At 34.8% G+C, this 17,462-nt stretch overlaps 1 protein-coding gene across 1 annotated transcript in view; it reads right to left on the reverse strand.

Annotated features, from left to right (window-relative positions):
• LOC118267848 (parapinopsin-like) overlaps positions 1-17,462 on the reverse strand; it is a 91,758-nt gene that overhangs the window by 11,736 nt on the left and 62,560 nt on the right. Inside the window, exons 4-5 of the mRNA XM_050694342.1 lie at positions 7,735-7,930; positions 3,522-3,654 (exon numbers count right to left, since the gene is read on the reverse strand). Coding sequence (XP_050550299.1) covers positions 3,522-3,654; positions 7,735-7,930 — 329 coding nt within the window. The remainder of the gene's footprint in view (positions 1-3,521; positions 3,655-7,734; positions 7,931-17,462) is intronic.

Genomic DNA, 17,462 nt, shown 5'->3' on the forward strand with positions numbered 1-17,462 from the left:
TTGGAAATATCTCCTGCGAGGTCCGTAGAGGGTAATGTAATGTGAGTGGGTATCGTTCAATGTCTTTGTGTTCATATACGTATTACTTTGATGCATAGCTTAATACTCTAACCATCTAACTGCCGTACTAAGTCATTTACCTAATGGTTACTTAACCCAGTCCTTAGTCATTGTTTTTGGAACAAAATCGTTACCAAGGAATAGTTTTAGTAATCATTAAATGTCTCTGAGTATGGTGGTAAGTCTTTTGACACTGAAAAGATTTTTCGTCGGTTTCCATAGATTGCATATCTATGGAAACCGACGATGCGACGATGCAACGCAGCGCAATAGACCAATTGGACATTAAATCAAATGCTACTGGGAGCTTTTCGTCAGCTCGTTTACCGGCTTACTTATACGCAAAACAAAAATTCTTCCAACGAAAATGAATACTAAACTAATTCTTCAATACTGGAATTGAAAAAATATTTAAGCATAGTTTATGAATACATTTTTTCTTTAAGAAAACTTTGAAAAGTCTCCAAGTTACATCGATTGGGAAAATTCCGTTGAACAGTCGTCAAGTGAAAATTGCCTATTTTAACAAATGCTCGAGAAATAAAATGGTATATTGAAAAAAATATATTCAAAACGTTGATCGAATTCAAATTATAGACAGCTGAAGTCGAAGGCAAGTTAAGTGAAGAAAACTTCGTTTGCGTGGATCACACTATAATATTATAAATGTGAAAGTTTGTTTGTTCGGATGCTTGGATGTTTGTCCGTCAATCACGCTGAAACTACTGAACGGATTTTGATGAAATTTGGTGTACAGATAGTTATGCCATAGCTCGAGCAGTTATCAATGGCAGCTTCAAGACTTGAATCTGGCTGCAAGAGCGGTCCGTGTTTGTGAATCACTGGGTAACTGTTCAAGCAGTTCGCGTATGGCGGCTCTAAGAGTCATAAGGGCCTGTTTCATAATGTTGGATAGCCGCTATGTACCAGACAAAGGATTTAGCCCGTAATTTTTATGAACCATCTGCAACGTTAGGTGTATCAGGTTTAATGATGGTGGTGAAAACCGAGCTTAAAATCGAAAATCTCAATAATGATTTGTCCAGAAAACATAAAGCGTTTTCATGCTTGCAAGCGTCTTTATTTATAGATTCATTCCATAACACGAGGTTAGAAGGATATTTTTTATAAAAAAAACATCTGTACTTGAGGTCCTGTCTGTATGACAACGTGAGGCAGACAGATATTATGTAAATAAGGAAAACGCGAGTTGTTGCGTAGGCACTCGTCGGTTGAGGTCGATGCCCTCGTCTCGGGTCTAGACTCGTCAAAAATGCTATCCTGGACTACTTTGAATGCTACGAGAGTACTCCACAACTGACATATCAATTTGTGTAAGTGCTGCTCATTTGAAGAATGTCTTTTTTTTCTTTTATCGCGTTTCTATCTAATCGAATATAGTACTTTCGCGTCCAGAGACAGCCAGCTGGTAACACGCAAGTAAATGTTGCATCTGGCTACACTTTCTACTTAAAGATACTCTGGAATGAGCATAAGCTTCACTGACATATTGACGGACAATTTGACGGTTCAAAAGTGCCTAAGTAAGAAAATAAATGCTTTTTTAACGTTGATAAGTCTACATTTGGCCATCAGCCCACTTATTGCCAGGACGGTGAAACGAAGATGTGTCCGAAGATGGAGCACACAGACTTAGAAACTTTAACTTTGACTTTGGACTTAACTAATCAAAATATAAATAAATAAAGGTTCTCATTTTGCATCGTCAACAAACTGTTTAATTCTGATGTCAATGATCTAATCTCTATGACTATGGGAGATTTTCGAATATTCTGCGCTTATTGGTGTGTCTATCACATTCTTGAAAACAATAAATATTGGAAAATGAACCTAAACGTTCATTCTATAAGATCCAACACAAAACTATGTGAACCCAAGATCATTAAAACGAAGATGACCAGCCAGTAAACTCTAAACTCTTTCAAATACAGTTATAATATATTGCTTTCCGTACCTAAGGCAACGAGCAAACATTTCAATAGAAAAGCATCCATTCAAGATGCCTGCAACATTTACATAAACTAGTTTCCATATCTTAAAGACATTTCTCGCAAAATAAACATTTCACATTTCCAATATATTTAAAGAGATACTGCATTCGTATATCGTGTACTCATTCAAATTGAATATGTATATTAAATTGTGAAGGAATACTGTTTGTCAAAGATATAAGGACAAAGATATTATTATAATGTATTTGATCGTCCAGAAGGTCTGCCTCGTTGGCTGAGTGTTTGTAAGTGCGACTGCCAGTCAGGGTATCTCGGGCTAGATGCCCGAGTCGGGCGAAGTATTACTGGGCTAGTTTCGGTTTTTGGAAAATATCTCAGTAGTAGCACGGAGTCTGGAAATGTGCCCGGTATATGGCAATAGGCTCACCACCTATTACATGGTACTTATAATACAAATGGTGAAAAGTGGGTGTCCATTGTATAGCGGCATTACGTGCCGTAATGTGCACCTCTGCCTGACACACTAAAAGGCATGACGTTGCGTTGCGTCTAGAAGGTTATTTATTTATTAATTTTATTTTCAGCCATGGTCGTCCCACTGCAGGACAAAGGCCTCCCTACCCTCCTTCCACTCGTCTCTTTGTAGAGCTTTCTGTGTCCAATACTTCCTTTTCATAGTCATTAAGATCATCCTGCCATCTCTCATCCCCAGAAGGGTACTACTACTTATTGTTTTATGTCCATGGATTTCTTAGAGGCCTTTGCAAAAGTTGATTGATCGAAATCTAGTTTACAGGATATGTACATTCATAGATTTCAGGGAACCAATTTGTACCTTAGAGCCCTATATGAAAAGATCAAGTTTCATAACGATATCCCTAACTGTTAGCGACGTTTGATGTTTTACAAACTATATTATTTCGAGGAATCCCTCAAATAGTGGAACTTGCCAAATATTTTCTTTGTGTGTATGTAGGGTTAACCCTATTAGGGAGCCTTTCTAAATCCATAATCTTAATGAATGGTCTTATGTGTAGCAAAATATTGTTTGTTTCGTTCTTGATTTAATAGTAGAAAAAAGGTATGATAATTTTCTTTGTCTTAGGGCTAAGATAAGTTTTATCGGAAGAATTTTTCTGGGCAAAAATTATAGCTTAGCTGAATCCGTTTTCACCAGTGCTAAGCTATGTACCATCTCACGTACTATGTACACTATGTACAAACACTGTACACTATGTACATATTGTGATATAGTTTGGTTTATGATCAGTGTTTAATAGTAAGTTTCTACCGGAAGGTGTAGTGTTATTGCATAGGGATCTGGAAGGGTGCTAGAAATGTGCCATGACTACGTTTAAGAATTTCTAAAGATCCCTCGAAACTTATCGACTACCACAAAAATTATTAGACATGAACCAATAGAAAGAAAGAGAGAAAGAAAAAGAAAGACCAGTAGAAAGAAGAAATGAAGAATAAAATCCAACTCACCCTCTTGAGCGTCCTGATGATGTTGACGTAGCTGAAGGTGATGACGGCCAGCGGCACTATCTCCCCCATCGCGAACAGGAACATGATGTACGTCAGGGTGTTCATCGACTGCTCGTGCCAGTTCACTGAGCAACTGTTGAAGAAGATTAGCAATTTAAGACTGTATAAAAGAAAATTTATTTGGGAGGAATTTATTGATTGATGCTTTAATTAAACATGGTTTTTGAGGTAATGGTAGATGTGACTGTAAAATTGTATAGAAAAATCTATATAGGGATATAATATAATTGTACCCGAATGGAGTAGAAGCAGAAATACCATAATCGGTGATAGCAAACCAGACATTAATAAATTTAAGACTAAAAATTAGAATATCATTTGCCATATGACATTTAGTTAGCTTTATGTACCGGTATTTTATTGTATTGTGTACATTAAAGATAACATAAATAAATAAATATATGTCACGCAAATAGGTACTTCGGATTCCACTTAGTGACTATAGCACACGATGCTATTAATTATAACATCGTGTAGATTAGTAAACTTCCAGTTTAATAACCTTACTATAAATCCAATTCCCCTATTATTGTAATTCCAATTTACTTTTATCTCAAAAGAACAAACATTTTATCAAATACATCCCACAAAGAGGTGTAATAGAAGATTTACCAACTTCACTACCCACATACGTGAAACTTCATTCGTCTGACCAAATAGATCGACCTGGGTGATTGCAACTTTGGTGATTAGGATTAGGCAACGCCCATAGAGTGGTGCTTACGAGTAATTGGATGCCAAACACGTAGCCTATACTACTATACTATTTGACGATAAGGTCTGGCTCCAATCTAACTAATGCCCTAACAGAGTATTAAGGCACCTATTTGTTGCTAAAAAGGTTTTTATCAGAACATTGGTCTATTACAAAAAAAGTATCCTTCACCGACGAGCATGCATGAAAAGACTGATGACTGTTGATGAAACGAAAGAGGTTTGTGAGATTCGTAGCAAATGGCATTCCATAATCTCTGCCTTCAGCGAGGCAGTGAGGTTGTATAAGTATGTATGTATGATCTATTACAATTGTTGACACTTGGTCGATTAATATGAAACTAGTGGTCGCCTAGTGGCCGAAATTCGACCATATACGATTTAATTTACAATACCACTTAACATACGTTCAAGGATAATTTTTATTTAACGAATTGCTATTAGTTTTGTAAAATTCAAATTAATATATTCCGGCGCATCATGAATAACCAAACCTCCTTCAATGAGAAACCTCTTTTCATATGAGACGTGAGAATATCATCGCAATGTCTTTCAATTTTGACGTTTTGTCAAATACGATACTATGCATGGTAGTGTGTGTAATGTTTTATTTATTGATTTAATGTACTTTATGAGCATTATTTTTGAAAAATATTAGCGTTCTGCACTTCTCCTACACATAAACTATAAGTGTACCAAATTTTATGCTCCTACGTCCGCGCCATTTTCGTAAAAAGTGTTTTTGCATCACGTATTAATATATAGATTATTTATTTGCAGTGCAACTGTTGACCGACGAGCCGTTTTTACATAAGGTTTCCCATAATCTGCATTCTACATGGTTCCCTCTACATTCATACATTTTTACCTATCGTTGTAAGCAGAATCGTCGTGAGATTTTTTTTCCAAATACAATACCGAAAGGTATAATCCGGATATTTAGTAAAGAAGATTTACTAATACAGAAGAAATAAATAGGTACGAATTAAAATCCAAATCTGGCTGAACAGTCGAGCCCTCACCGAAATCCGTATATAAAATTATCGCGCCCTTTCCAATCCGTCGATGTCAGTAGCATGCTTGCCGATTCGTGGACTCGTGGTTGTCAATCTACCCGATTCGGAAACGTCAGATGCAGTTAAATAAGGCCACAAGAGAATATTCAGGGGAATGCTTTGGGGTTAATGGCTGATTTTGAATTCCTTCATTTATTTGTTAAATGGGAACTGGGATGGAAGTTTTAACAGGTTTTAAAGTGATACTCAATTTTGGACTAAGAAGTTGCTTGTGGTAGTGTTTTATAGAATGTCAGGGTTATTCTATACTAACATATAAAGCTGAAGTGTTTTCTTGTTTGAAGGTGCTAATCACCGGAACTATTGGTCCGATTTGAATAATTCTTTTTGTGTTGGATAGTACTTTTATCGAGGAAGGAGTATATAAAACATCACGCAGAAAACAAAAAATAAAACATCAGCCGCGCGGAAGTAGCTAGTTCTAACATAATTATGACCTATCCTATAGACGTAGCAAAGATTGGACGTAGGGAAATAATACATAAAAGACTATTTGAATAATTTCTTTTTAGGAAGTGTAAAACATCTTATTTCATTGCATTAATTCTATGTAAATCATAAGTGTCTGCTCAGTGATGGGATTCATAGTAGTAATATTAAAAGCAACACACCTATTCCCATGGCAACAAATTATTCAAGTGCTAGAGATTCCTTTGACTCCTTTGTACGTTCTGTTCACGCATAGCTCTGTAGGCCACTTGAATGCAGTGTAAGCCCTTTTGAGATTACGCTTTCAGAAGGCTCTGGCTAGTTCAAGATGTATTCTGTACCCTTTGTACAGCTTTAGTTAATAATTTTAGCTAAAAACAACTTAGATTCCGTCATATTATATATTCATTATAAGGTAGTATTCTCAAAAATGATATAAGTAAGTATCATTGTATATCCTGGATAATGTGTTATTAAGGATTTAGCAATAAAAGAAAGTGTGGCGACACATGACAAGTGACAGATGACAGAAGTCGCACATAGACGATCGACGAGCAAACAACGGATGACGTCATAAATCCTACATTGCACATATGAAGTTTACATGCGAATAAACATGGACAGAAAATCTCAACGAACAACAATCGGATAGAAAGCCCGCCAGGGAACTTTACTCTCTGTCCCCTAAAAAGATAATAAAAGAAAATGTAGACTAGACAGAAATATTTTACTCACAATGAATTTTAATCACGAAATACAATCACATAAAAACACTAATCAAGGCAAAGGGCTACCTTTACCCTTGATTAGTGTTGCTAAGCTGACAGAATAATAAAATTTAAACAAAATACTAAAACACAAACGGTAGGTTTCGACAGGTAAGTGTATACTTCAAACCCTTCTATCCAATTTGACTGTTTAATCTAAACAGAAATTAAATATTCCCATCTAGACACAAGCTTCAAGCTCCAAAAGGATTTTTAGGGAACATTTTTCGGGCAAACACGACAAAAACAGAATCCAGAATAATTTGATTTTAATTACACTACGGGGAAATAAAAAATCATTTGTATTCCGTACTTGTAGTGTACGATACGGCTGCTTCGTGTACGGCCCCGTTTTTAAATCGATCTCGTTCGTGGACCCGCATGTGACGTTTAAGTACTTTCTATAAGTATATGTGAAGTTTGGTACCTATACTTTTTTCTGTTAGTCACTCATAAATAATGTTAAGTTTTTTTCATTTTCATTGTTTACCATCGGGTGATTCTTTAGATTGTTTACTCATATCCCACAAAACAATTGGAATACAAACCTGGATATTACCCATTTCAAACCAAGTTTCACATCAAGATAGTATCATGGCTTTTTGCCTGACTTCCCTGTTCAAACATGCGGCTAATATGTCCGGCCTTACGTGGATTAACTTTAGTAGCCTTTTTGACAACATTAAGAGTGCTATTAATTATTTGTGTAAGCTGTACTTCCTTATCTTCGAGGAGCTAAGTATAATGTAGATGGTATGAATCAAATTCTTAGAACTTTTTACTTAGGCTTACTTAGCAATTTTTAGAACATAGCTGATTTTTCTTAATCAGATATGAAATATTGAAGAAAATGCGCGTAGTCGTTAAGATGTCGTATAGAGTTTGGATTTTTGTTATCAAAAACTTTGTTCTTATTATTGCAATGCAAGTGCCTTTATCCAGTCTTCTTATACCGATCTTTAGTAGAAATTCTTGAACTGATAATATTTCCCACAATTGTAATATATAAAATAACTAAAAGCTTGAAACAATTTCCAAATAAAAGATCTCAGTGCAGACCTATGCCTATGATCCAAAATTTCAAATCATCCGAAAACATCACCATTTTCCCTCAAGAACCATAATATCTGTAACCTTATTTTCTTACAATAAGAACCAAAATCGTACCTGATATTAGCAGCCTCATTGACATAGTGTCCCCATCCCATCAGCGGTGGTGTGGTTAACGCCAGGGAGTACGTCCATATGAACACTATAGACATGATGGCTCCTTTCGAACTGAGGTGCTTCGCGTTCAGAGGCCTCGTCACCATCATGTACCTCTCGAACGATATCACTGTTAATGTTGTTATTGAAGTTATTCCTGGAACAAGATAGATTACATTTTAATATTGAATTTATAAAGAAAATGAGAACAAGTCTAGTGGTGTATATTTTGAGGTATTGGTGAAAATGAGCAGACGTATAAGTGATCAGGGTCACACGGTAATGGTGGTCCTTTAAAAAGTAGTACACTTCTTTCTATGTAGAATCCATTTAGAAATACGAATGCCGACAAACCATTCTACATATTGTCATTATTGAATTTAAAAGAACAATTAATAATGATAAACATTCAGATCGGATCTGTATAAATTTTCGTTAGCATGCCTGAAAGTCTAAGCATCATCATTTAGGTAGCTATAGATTCATCCCATACAGATTTCTCAGCACGAGCACGTTTAACGATTTTAAAACATAATCCATTGGGAAATAAGGTTTAATTTACCTAAACAAACTTTAATAAATTGATGTTAGTGATGTGTAAAGGTTCTGTGGCTCCAATCAAAGTCACACGTGTTCACAAACGGGTTGATATTAGTCGATTCCGTTTAGAACTTGTACAGTACACTAGAGACACAAATCACGTGATAAATTACAACTAGCACACAAGCCATGTGTGGAATTGACGTTCGACAAGTCAAGTCCATACAATAACTTTTTATACTTACTTTTAGACGTACATATACCTAATGATTACTTACTGCCACACTCAGTGTCATTTAATGGTTACTTAACCTAGTCCTTAGCAATTGTTTTCCATACAAATTCATTACTAAGGAATAATTTATGTAATCATTAAATGTCAATTGTAACAACTTTGTACCGAAAACAATTGTTAAGGACTGGGTTAAGAAACCATTAAATGACTTTGAGTATGACAGTTAGACTACAAGTTGTTCACAAAATTACTCGTTTGATCGGATCGATAACAAGGTACGCAGTCGAGCGGGTGATCTTAGATTCGATCTTTGTGTTGGTTAAATTGTAATAGGGATTTTAACATTTTGAAACTAGTCTCAAACTGCTGCTGTCACCAAAGGACTCTTCTCACACGGTGAAGGTTTGAGCATTAATCACCACGCTTGCTCAATGCGGGTTGGCGATTTCAAACTTATAATCAGAAATTATCTCTAATATCCAATATCTACCACGACCTTAACAAGTAATTTCAACATATTTATTTACTTTTAAATAAATACGATATGTACGGTACAAAATTTTATTTACCAAATTCTGTTTTCGAGCCTTTGTATGAGTTAATTTGAATAAAAATCTGTGTAGGTAGGTAATTCTAATTACATTCGTTTAAGACGAGCTATTAGGGAAAACGGTAATTACAAAGCGTAATATTTCGACCTAATTACTGTATAGGTGTGTTTCGACTGTAACGTTTTATTAAATTCATTAAATACCTAAATACTAAAAGGTTCGGTATGGAAAATTTCGGCGTACCGGGTACCGGTGTAGTGGTACGATGACTGATTGCTATACAATGTAAGTGTAGCATTAATTGTTATCGGCGTACTCACGTAACTGTTTGACGAGGAACTCGACTAGTATCTAGTCGATAAAATAATAATTAATTTAGTATGTCTCATCCGTGTGGGATAACTCTTTCATGTTTGATTGTCATGTGAAGCATGGATTAAAGAAAAATAAATTGGGGTTTCCATAGTCCATAAGGATGCTTTTCCACCAATTTTTTTTTATCATATTCAGTGGTACTTATAGCTTAGCACTGGTTAAAACGGACTCAGCTAAGCTATGTTTTTTATATGGCAAAATGCGTGCAATGGATGCGGCCTTTGAATGGCTTCCCTATATCGATACATCGTAAACTCGAGCTACTCATCTTCTTCGCACAGCTTAGTATCATTGGAAACGGCCACACACTTTCACAGTTTTTTTTAATTTCCTAGCAATTACATATTCATAACATAGCTATATAGCACATCTCTGGCGAAAAAGCACCCTTATAATCGTGAGAAGTGCGACACCGGGGTGGTTTTTAGTCAGTATACCTAAGTCTGATAATGCCCTTTATTCTTTGCAGGCGAAGAGGCTCTAAACGAATCCTAATAATCCTACACCCTGACACCAAAAGGGGAATGATATTTGCAAAGCCCTACACATACGTTTGAGATATACAGAGTGTTTGGCGCATGGACCGACAGTTTTTTTTTATGGATTTGTGAAGTCTGCTTTTGCCCATAAATTTAAGGTTCCTAATGTCATGGTTATTTGCATATGATTTGTTTTTATTGAAATGAAAAATATACTCAAAATGTTTCTTTTAACTCAAAATACCTTATTTTAGTTGTTATGTGAGCTTCTAAAATTAATTTATTTATTCAACTCTTTGTGTGATCCACAATTATTGTTGTTCGGGTATCAATGTGAACTTGTTTTTTAAACGCACCAGAGATAGCAGAGAAAATCCAAGTGTGGGGCAAAAATAAAAATTCAATTTTTCGTCAGGTAGGTTAGGTAAGAAACCCCGTAGCAACAAAAATACTTATCTTTCAAATTACTCATATTTCCCTACTAGTCCAGTCATTTGGTAGTTTTACCTGGAAAGTTTTCCGGGAGTTTTGAAAATTGGTGAATTTATAGATTTGGGTATGCTCTTTTCGAATTTCAACTTTGCCACCTCGTACACCCGCCGCTCGCGCCGCCATATTGAAAAAATGGCGCCTAAAAACGGTTTTTTATTAATATCTCCATTCCGACGCATTTTACGAAAAAATATTTATCTACAAAATTAAACTAGAAAAAATTTCCTACAATTTATGTATTGATAACTTTTTCATAAAATCAATAGTTTTTGGAGTACGAGCGCCGCAAAGTATTATTCATCTGCACCACCACGTGTACAAACAATGTGTGTTGTGCAGCAACGACTGTCGCAACCGAGGGCTGGGCTCGCTGTCATTGCAGAGGTAAGTCTCCTGTTTGAGGAGTGGCTAGAGAGGCGCCATGGCGTCCTCACCTACCGCCTGACGCAGGTGCTTACCAGACACAGGAGTTTCGGTAGGATCCTGTTTTTGATTGGGCGGGAGGAAACGCCCGGGTGTCATCACTGCGAAGACCGCCCGGAGGACACAGTGGAACATATAACATAACACATATAACATCAGAAGCAGGAACCTACCGAAACTCCCCTGTTTGTACAACACACATTGTTTGTAAACGGTTTTTTATTAATATCTCCGTTCCGACGCATTTTACGAAAAAATATTTTTTTACAAAATTAAACTAGGAAAAATTTCCTACAATTTATGTATTGATAACTTTTTCATAAAATCAATAGTTTTTGGCGTACGAGCGCCGCAAAGTATTATTCATCTGCACCACCACGTGTACAAACAATGTGTTTTTTTTAAATGTATCAATTCTTAAAAACTAATGATGATATCTCGTTCAAACCAATTTTCTTTGAAAGTTTCCATTAAAATCTACAGCATATATTTTTTTTAGTTTTCTTACTCACTTATTTTAAAAGTTAGAGGGCAGGACACATTCGATAGACCTCATTTTTCCACTTTGGAAGTGTCTATCTTTCAAACAATTGATTTTGACGAAAAATGGTTTTAGGAACCATGACGTATTTTTAATGGCCTATCCATAGACAACCATCACGGATAGGTTAGACGAAAAAAAAATTTTTTTAAGAGGTGCAGTGACCGCGCGCTCTCCGCCCTCTATCTCGGAAACGGTGCACCGTATAAAAAAAAAGTTTAGACAAAAGTTGTAGAGAATTTTGTATTCTACAATATTGGTATTAAATGCAAATACCAAAAACCCATAGGAAATGAGATATTTCCAAAAAAGCGCAAAAAAACGTTTTTTGGGACCTTTGGACCTTAAAATTTAATAGTTGCTTACACCCTAGCATATGTAGGTTTTGAGACAAGTTTCAGGCAGTCAATATACAAGTATATACAAAATTACAGCTGGGTATCTCAAATTCCGAGGTGAAATCCTAATTTGACTGGACTAATAATACTTTGCGGCGCTCGTACGCCAAAAACTATTGATTTTATGATAAAGTTACTAATACGAGTACATAAATTGTAGGAATTTTTTTCTAGTTTAATTTTGTAGATAAATATTTTTTCGTAAAATGCGTCGGAACGGAGATATTAATAAAAAACCGTTTTTAGGCGCCATTTTTTCAATATGGCGGCGCGAGCGGCGGGTGTACGAGGTGGCAAAGTTGAAATTCGAAAAGAGCATACCCAAATCTATAAATTCACCAATTTTCAAAACTCCCGGAAAACTTTCCAGGTAACCCCCTTTTTATCTACCAAATGACTGGACTATACAGGAAAAAATAAAACCAAATTACCTATATAAAAAAATCTTTTACGTCTTTTTTTTATTTTTGGACCGGAAAATACTTGTAGGTATAGGTATTTTTTTATAATTTTATTAGATAATAATTGTAATAGACTATTTTATTGCTTGTCGTAAGAAGCCTAATAAAGATTGTATTTCTTTATAGGTAATTCATTTTATTTATACTTAATTCAAAAGATGGAAGCATCTCTACTTTTGATTGAAAAAATATCTCTTTGAGCTAATTTGGACAATCTTTACAAATACGACATTCTAACAGCCGCGCCACGTGTCCGTAACATTGTTAGACTACCTATAACATTGCAACTCTTTTGTTGATTAATTAATTGAATACTTGATTAATTTAATTTTTTATTTTGTTTTATTTTTTTTTAATTTCGGTTTCGTTGAAATATTTATAATTATGCTACTGTGAACTAGTGATACTTGTGGTTTCATTTAAGTCATAATTATAAGTGATCCTTAATTTATAAATAATAGTAATGTAGTATTACTTGGCTTTTTTCAGTTTTCTAAAAATTTCTCAGTAGTAGCACGGAGTCTGGAATTGTGGCCAGTGTATGGCAAAAGGCTCACCACCTATTACATGGCACAGTGTTTTAGAAACCCCGATTTTGTCTCATGCCCTTTTTATTGTTAAAATCGTTAGTATATATCATTCTAAGCATTACAGCGAAAATCCGGCATCGATACGACTTTTAGTATTGCTAAAAAAAATATCGAAAGTCTCCCTATATCCGGGTCCGAAAAATTACAAAAATGTAAATATAAAATAAAATATACAATTATTAAAAAAAATAAAAATAAAGTTAAGTTGGCACTCAAAACAAGAAACATTCTGTCCATTTTTGGAATATGTAATGTTAATAGATTATGAAATAATCATTGTTTTATTGTATTTCTTTTATATTTTTTATTTCAAGTTTAACGCCATATTAGATTGAGATATTTATATAGTATACTCTTCATACGTTAATCTATCAACATAAAAAAATCACAATCTAATTCCGCGTTATTGGATTTTTTTTTATTTTGGTTAGGGTTGTCACCTCCGAATATCCGGATTTATATTTCTTTTTATCGGCGGTTAAGACGCATGTCAGTAAAAGTATTATGGTTCTTCGCTTACATTCGAAACAACTAAATTTTCGTCATCTTCATAGTATGGAGTATTGTCTACACTGACATTCACAGGTTTCAGTAAACTAATCGCTAATGCCGGCAGTGGATCTTCTTACTTAACTACAACATTTTGAAGGCAGTGCAAGATATAACCAGTCGTCTCCGGGAAAAACGTACATAAACATGCATAAAAAACTCGCGATGAATTGAGAACCTCCTCCTTTTTTGAAGTCGGTTAAAAAACACAGCCATCCTCTGACAAAAAACCCAAAAATACGTTTAATACTATAATGTTTATTAAAGTATGCTTTTTTAGGTTTTATAGACCGTGCCTGTATTTGTTAGTTTTTTAAACTTAAAAATACTGGCACATAACATAATTGTTTTTTTTATTGGGTTACTATGTTGACATGGCGTCAATAAATTAAAAGCAAATCAATTAATAGAAGGCAAATGTTATGCGGAACGCGAATGGGAATGCGAATTAAATAATAATTTTATTTGTGATTTAGTTTTGTGACAACCCTAAGTCTAAAAAGTCCGGATATTATCAGGATATAACTAAAACTCTTAATAACTTTTGAATAACGCGGAATTAGATTGTGATTTTTTTTATGTTGATAGATTAACGTATGAAGAGACTATATAAATATCTCAATCTAATATGGCGTTAAACTTGAAATAAAAAATATAAAAGAAATACAATAAAACAATGATTATTTCATAATCTATTAACATTACATATTCCAAAAATGGACAGAATGTTTCTTGTTTTGAATGCCAACTTAACTTTATTTTTATTTTTTTTAATAATTGTATATTTTATTTTATATTTACATTTTTGTGATTTTTCGGACCCGAATATAGGGAGACTTTCGATATTTTTTTTGGCAAAACTAAAAGTCGTATCGATGCCGGATTTTCGCTGTAATGCTTAGAATGATATATACTAACGATTTTAACAATAAAAAGGGCATGAGACAAAATCGGGGTTTCTAAAACACTGTGCATGGGACTTATAACACAAATGGTGAAAAGTGGGAGTACATTGTATAGCGGCATTTCGTGCCGTGTGCACTTCTGCCAACCCCTTCGAGGATAAACGACGTTGTATAATAATGTAGTCTTCTCAAACAAGGAAGATGGGACGAAGAGAGACGAAAGGTGAAGACAATTTTGCTCTAAGTAGTTTGGGAGTACTTGCCTTTTTGCACCGTGACTGTTATGTTTTCTTTTTCATAATATAAATTTTTATGTTTATTGATTTTTTTTTGTAATGGTGCAAATAAACTGTTTTTTTTTTCTTTCTTTCTTTCTAAGCTGAATACATTCTGTTATCACCGTCCATCGCTCTTCGCGAAGGTATCTTGGACACAACAAAGAGATTATCACGTCTCTAGTGCCATCGAGGTGCTGAGATCCTGTTAAATAAAAATGGAGTATCCCCACACAATACAAGTGAAGTTTTACACCTGTGTATAGAATATAAAGTCGTAATACCGTGAGAATAGAGTGAAAAGTCGTTTGTTTTGGGTTCGAAATAGTGATATTTCTATGGTTTGTAATTTAAAATACACACAACTTACGATCATGATTCCCATCTCCCATTAATTATATTTATGTAATAATATAGTTAATTGAATGAATTGTCTGATCCCGAAATAATATACCGGAGATTAATATCTACTCGCTCTTAGTTGTAGTTACAACCACTTAAACGATAGGGTCATCTATTATAATAGATACAAAAAATCTACAAATTAAAATAAATGAAGTAGGTAATAAAATAGGAAACAAAAATTATTGCACAAATAATTGGTTATCAAACTGTTTAGTAGATTTTCAACATTATTCTTTTGAAATTAAGGTTCGAATCTCCTAACCCACTTTTCAATACAACAATCTTGATATTGTCTTAACAATCTGACTGCAAGTTGTACAAACACAAAGCCGGCTGGACGAGGAACTTCAAAGATAGACAAAAGCGGTTCCCCATTGAGAAAATTAACTATTGTGATTGCTTTATCGCACGGAAAATAAACTAATCGCCAACTTCCACCGTTCGTTCTTGAGAAGTACCCCTTTAGGGAATATAGGCTTGAAGTTATAGATAATCTTCTTCGATGTATATGTATAAATGTAAATAAGACAAAGCCAGGCTAGTTATATGATTTGTGAGCAGAAAACAGTTCATCAGAAATAGTGGAAAGCGCATTTCAGCTGGTAGATTAATAATAATTATTTGCAATGTGGCTGTTAGTGGACAATTGTAAAGAGTTGAAGGTTAAGCTCAAAGAGAGAGTAAGCTGTGTCCAAAGGAAATAGGCTGATTATGACCAAATTTTTGTAACTAATCAGATAATTGTAATACTAGATCAAACGGGAGAAAGCACATAGCAGAACCAACGCCATGTTTACGGGAAATTGCATTTTAAAATTGTTTAGAAGCTGAAAATCGACTAAAGGCAAATAGGACAAATACATCAAAATAATTTTAAAATCCGCAAAGGGAAACAAATTAAGATTCTCGGCATCCAAAGTAATAAATTAGGTACTAACGTTTAATTACTGTGTTACTGGGGAAAACTAATTAATTTTATGTCTGATTTCAGTCATAGATTTTATGTAACGGTAGTTAAAACAGTGTTGATTGCCGTCTTGAAGTTTAGTAACACTAAGCTTATTTTAGTAATCGTTAATTCGACCACTAATAAAATTGATTAAGTTCTAAGAACTAGAACTATTCTTCTTGACAATAGTAAACATATTGTGTCTAGCGTAGATATGTGTTCCGGTATACTACGAGTTAATTTTAATTATGACTCTTTTAGATTTGCTGATAGGTATAAAATTTTAATCTTCATCTTTTTAGCTGATGCGAAACTGAAATAAATCGTCTGTCATAAAAAGCGATGACGTCGCCGTCTTCGGCCGTTTGACCTACAGCGCAATAAATATGTCCTACCACACGCACCTAATCTTTTACAACAAAATTGAAAATTCCGCAGACGGTACTCAATACCCTTTTCACAAAAAGATGAGAAGATATAAAGACAAGTCATTGATCGACAATTTCTCACAAATTCCACAAATTCCTCTGGTTATACATTCATTTGTCAACTGTCTACCACTTGAGAGGAAACTAATTTCTACAGGATTGAGTTGAAGCACTTTCAACCGTCTCCGTTGCGAAAGCTTAACTGGAGAAATGTCTTGATCTTTACGTTTGCGAGACAACCCTACCAAAAATACGTAATGTTAAAAGCATAACTTTGACTTTGACTTTAGAGATAGAGCTCAATCTGTTAAGCTAAAAATATGACTGCCTTGTTGGTCGAGTGGTCGCAAGTGTGACCGGACAAGGGGTCTCGGGTTCGATTCCCGGGTCGGGCAAAGTAATACTGGGCTTTTTTCGGTATTTCAAAAATTTCTCAGTAGTAGCACGGAGTCTGGAACTCAGCACCCATTACATGGGACTTATAATACAAATGGCAGAAAGTGGGTGTACATTGTACAGCGATATAGATTTAGCCTACCCCTTCGGGGATAAAAGGCGTGACGTTGCTTTTTTCTCTGTATGAATAACTAAAATGCCTTTTCTGAAATGAGATGAGTGCAAATATTATGTCACAATTAATTAATATTTGTACAACCCAAAGTAATGTACAATAATGTTTGTCTTTGCCTGTTTCTTTCAAAGGAATTAACTTTTAAATATGTATGTGATTAAATTATGTTTTTTTTTAGCATTGTTAAGTCTGCGTTTGGCCACCAACCCGCTTACTGCCAGAACGGCGAAGCGAAGATGTGGCCGAGGATGGAGCACACAGACTTAGAAAGTACGTCATTTTGACCTTGAAAAGAGCCGGGTTGTGTTTTTCAGGAAAAAATAGAAGCCGGCAGATTGTTCCCTGCCCTGGCTGCACGGATTAGGAACGTGGATTCGAACCGTTTCGTTCATATATGTTGAAATTATATGAATGATATTCCATTATAGTTTTACGCACCTTGCCCTTGAGTACTTCTGATCAAATACATCTAATATTAGACACCATTTTAGATAAAAAATGCCATGCAAAAACCAACAAGTC

Source organism: Spodoptera frugiperda, chromosome 6 (assembly GCF_023101765.2).
Source record: "Spodoptera frugiperda isolate SF20-4 chromosome 6, AGI-APGP_CSIRO_Sfru_2.0, whole genome shotgun sequence".
NCBI classification, from domain to species: domain Eukaryota; kingdom Metazoa; phylum Arthropoda; class Insecta; order Lepidoptera; family Noctuidae; genus Spodoptera; species Spodoptera frugiperda.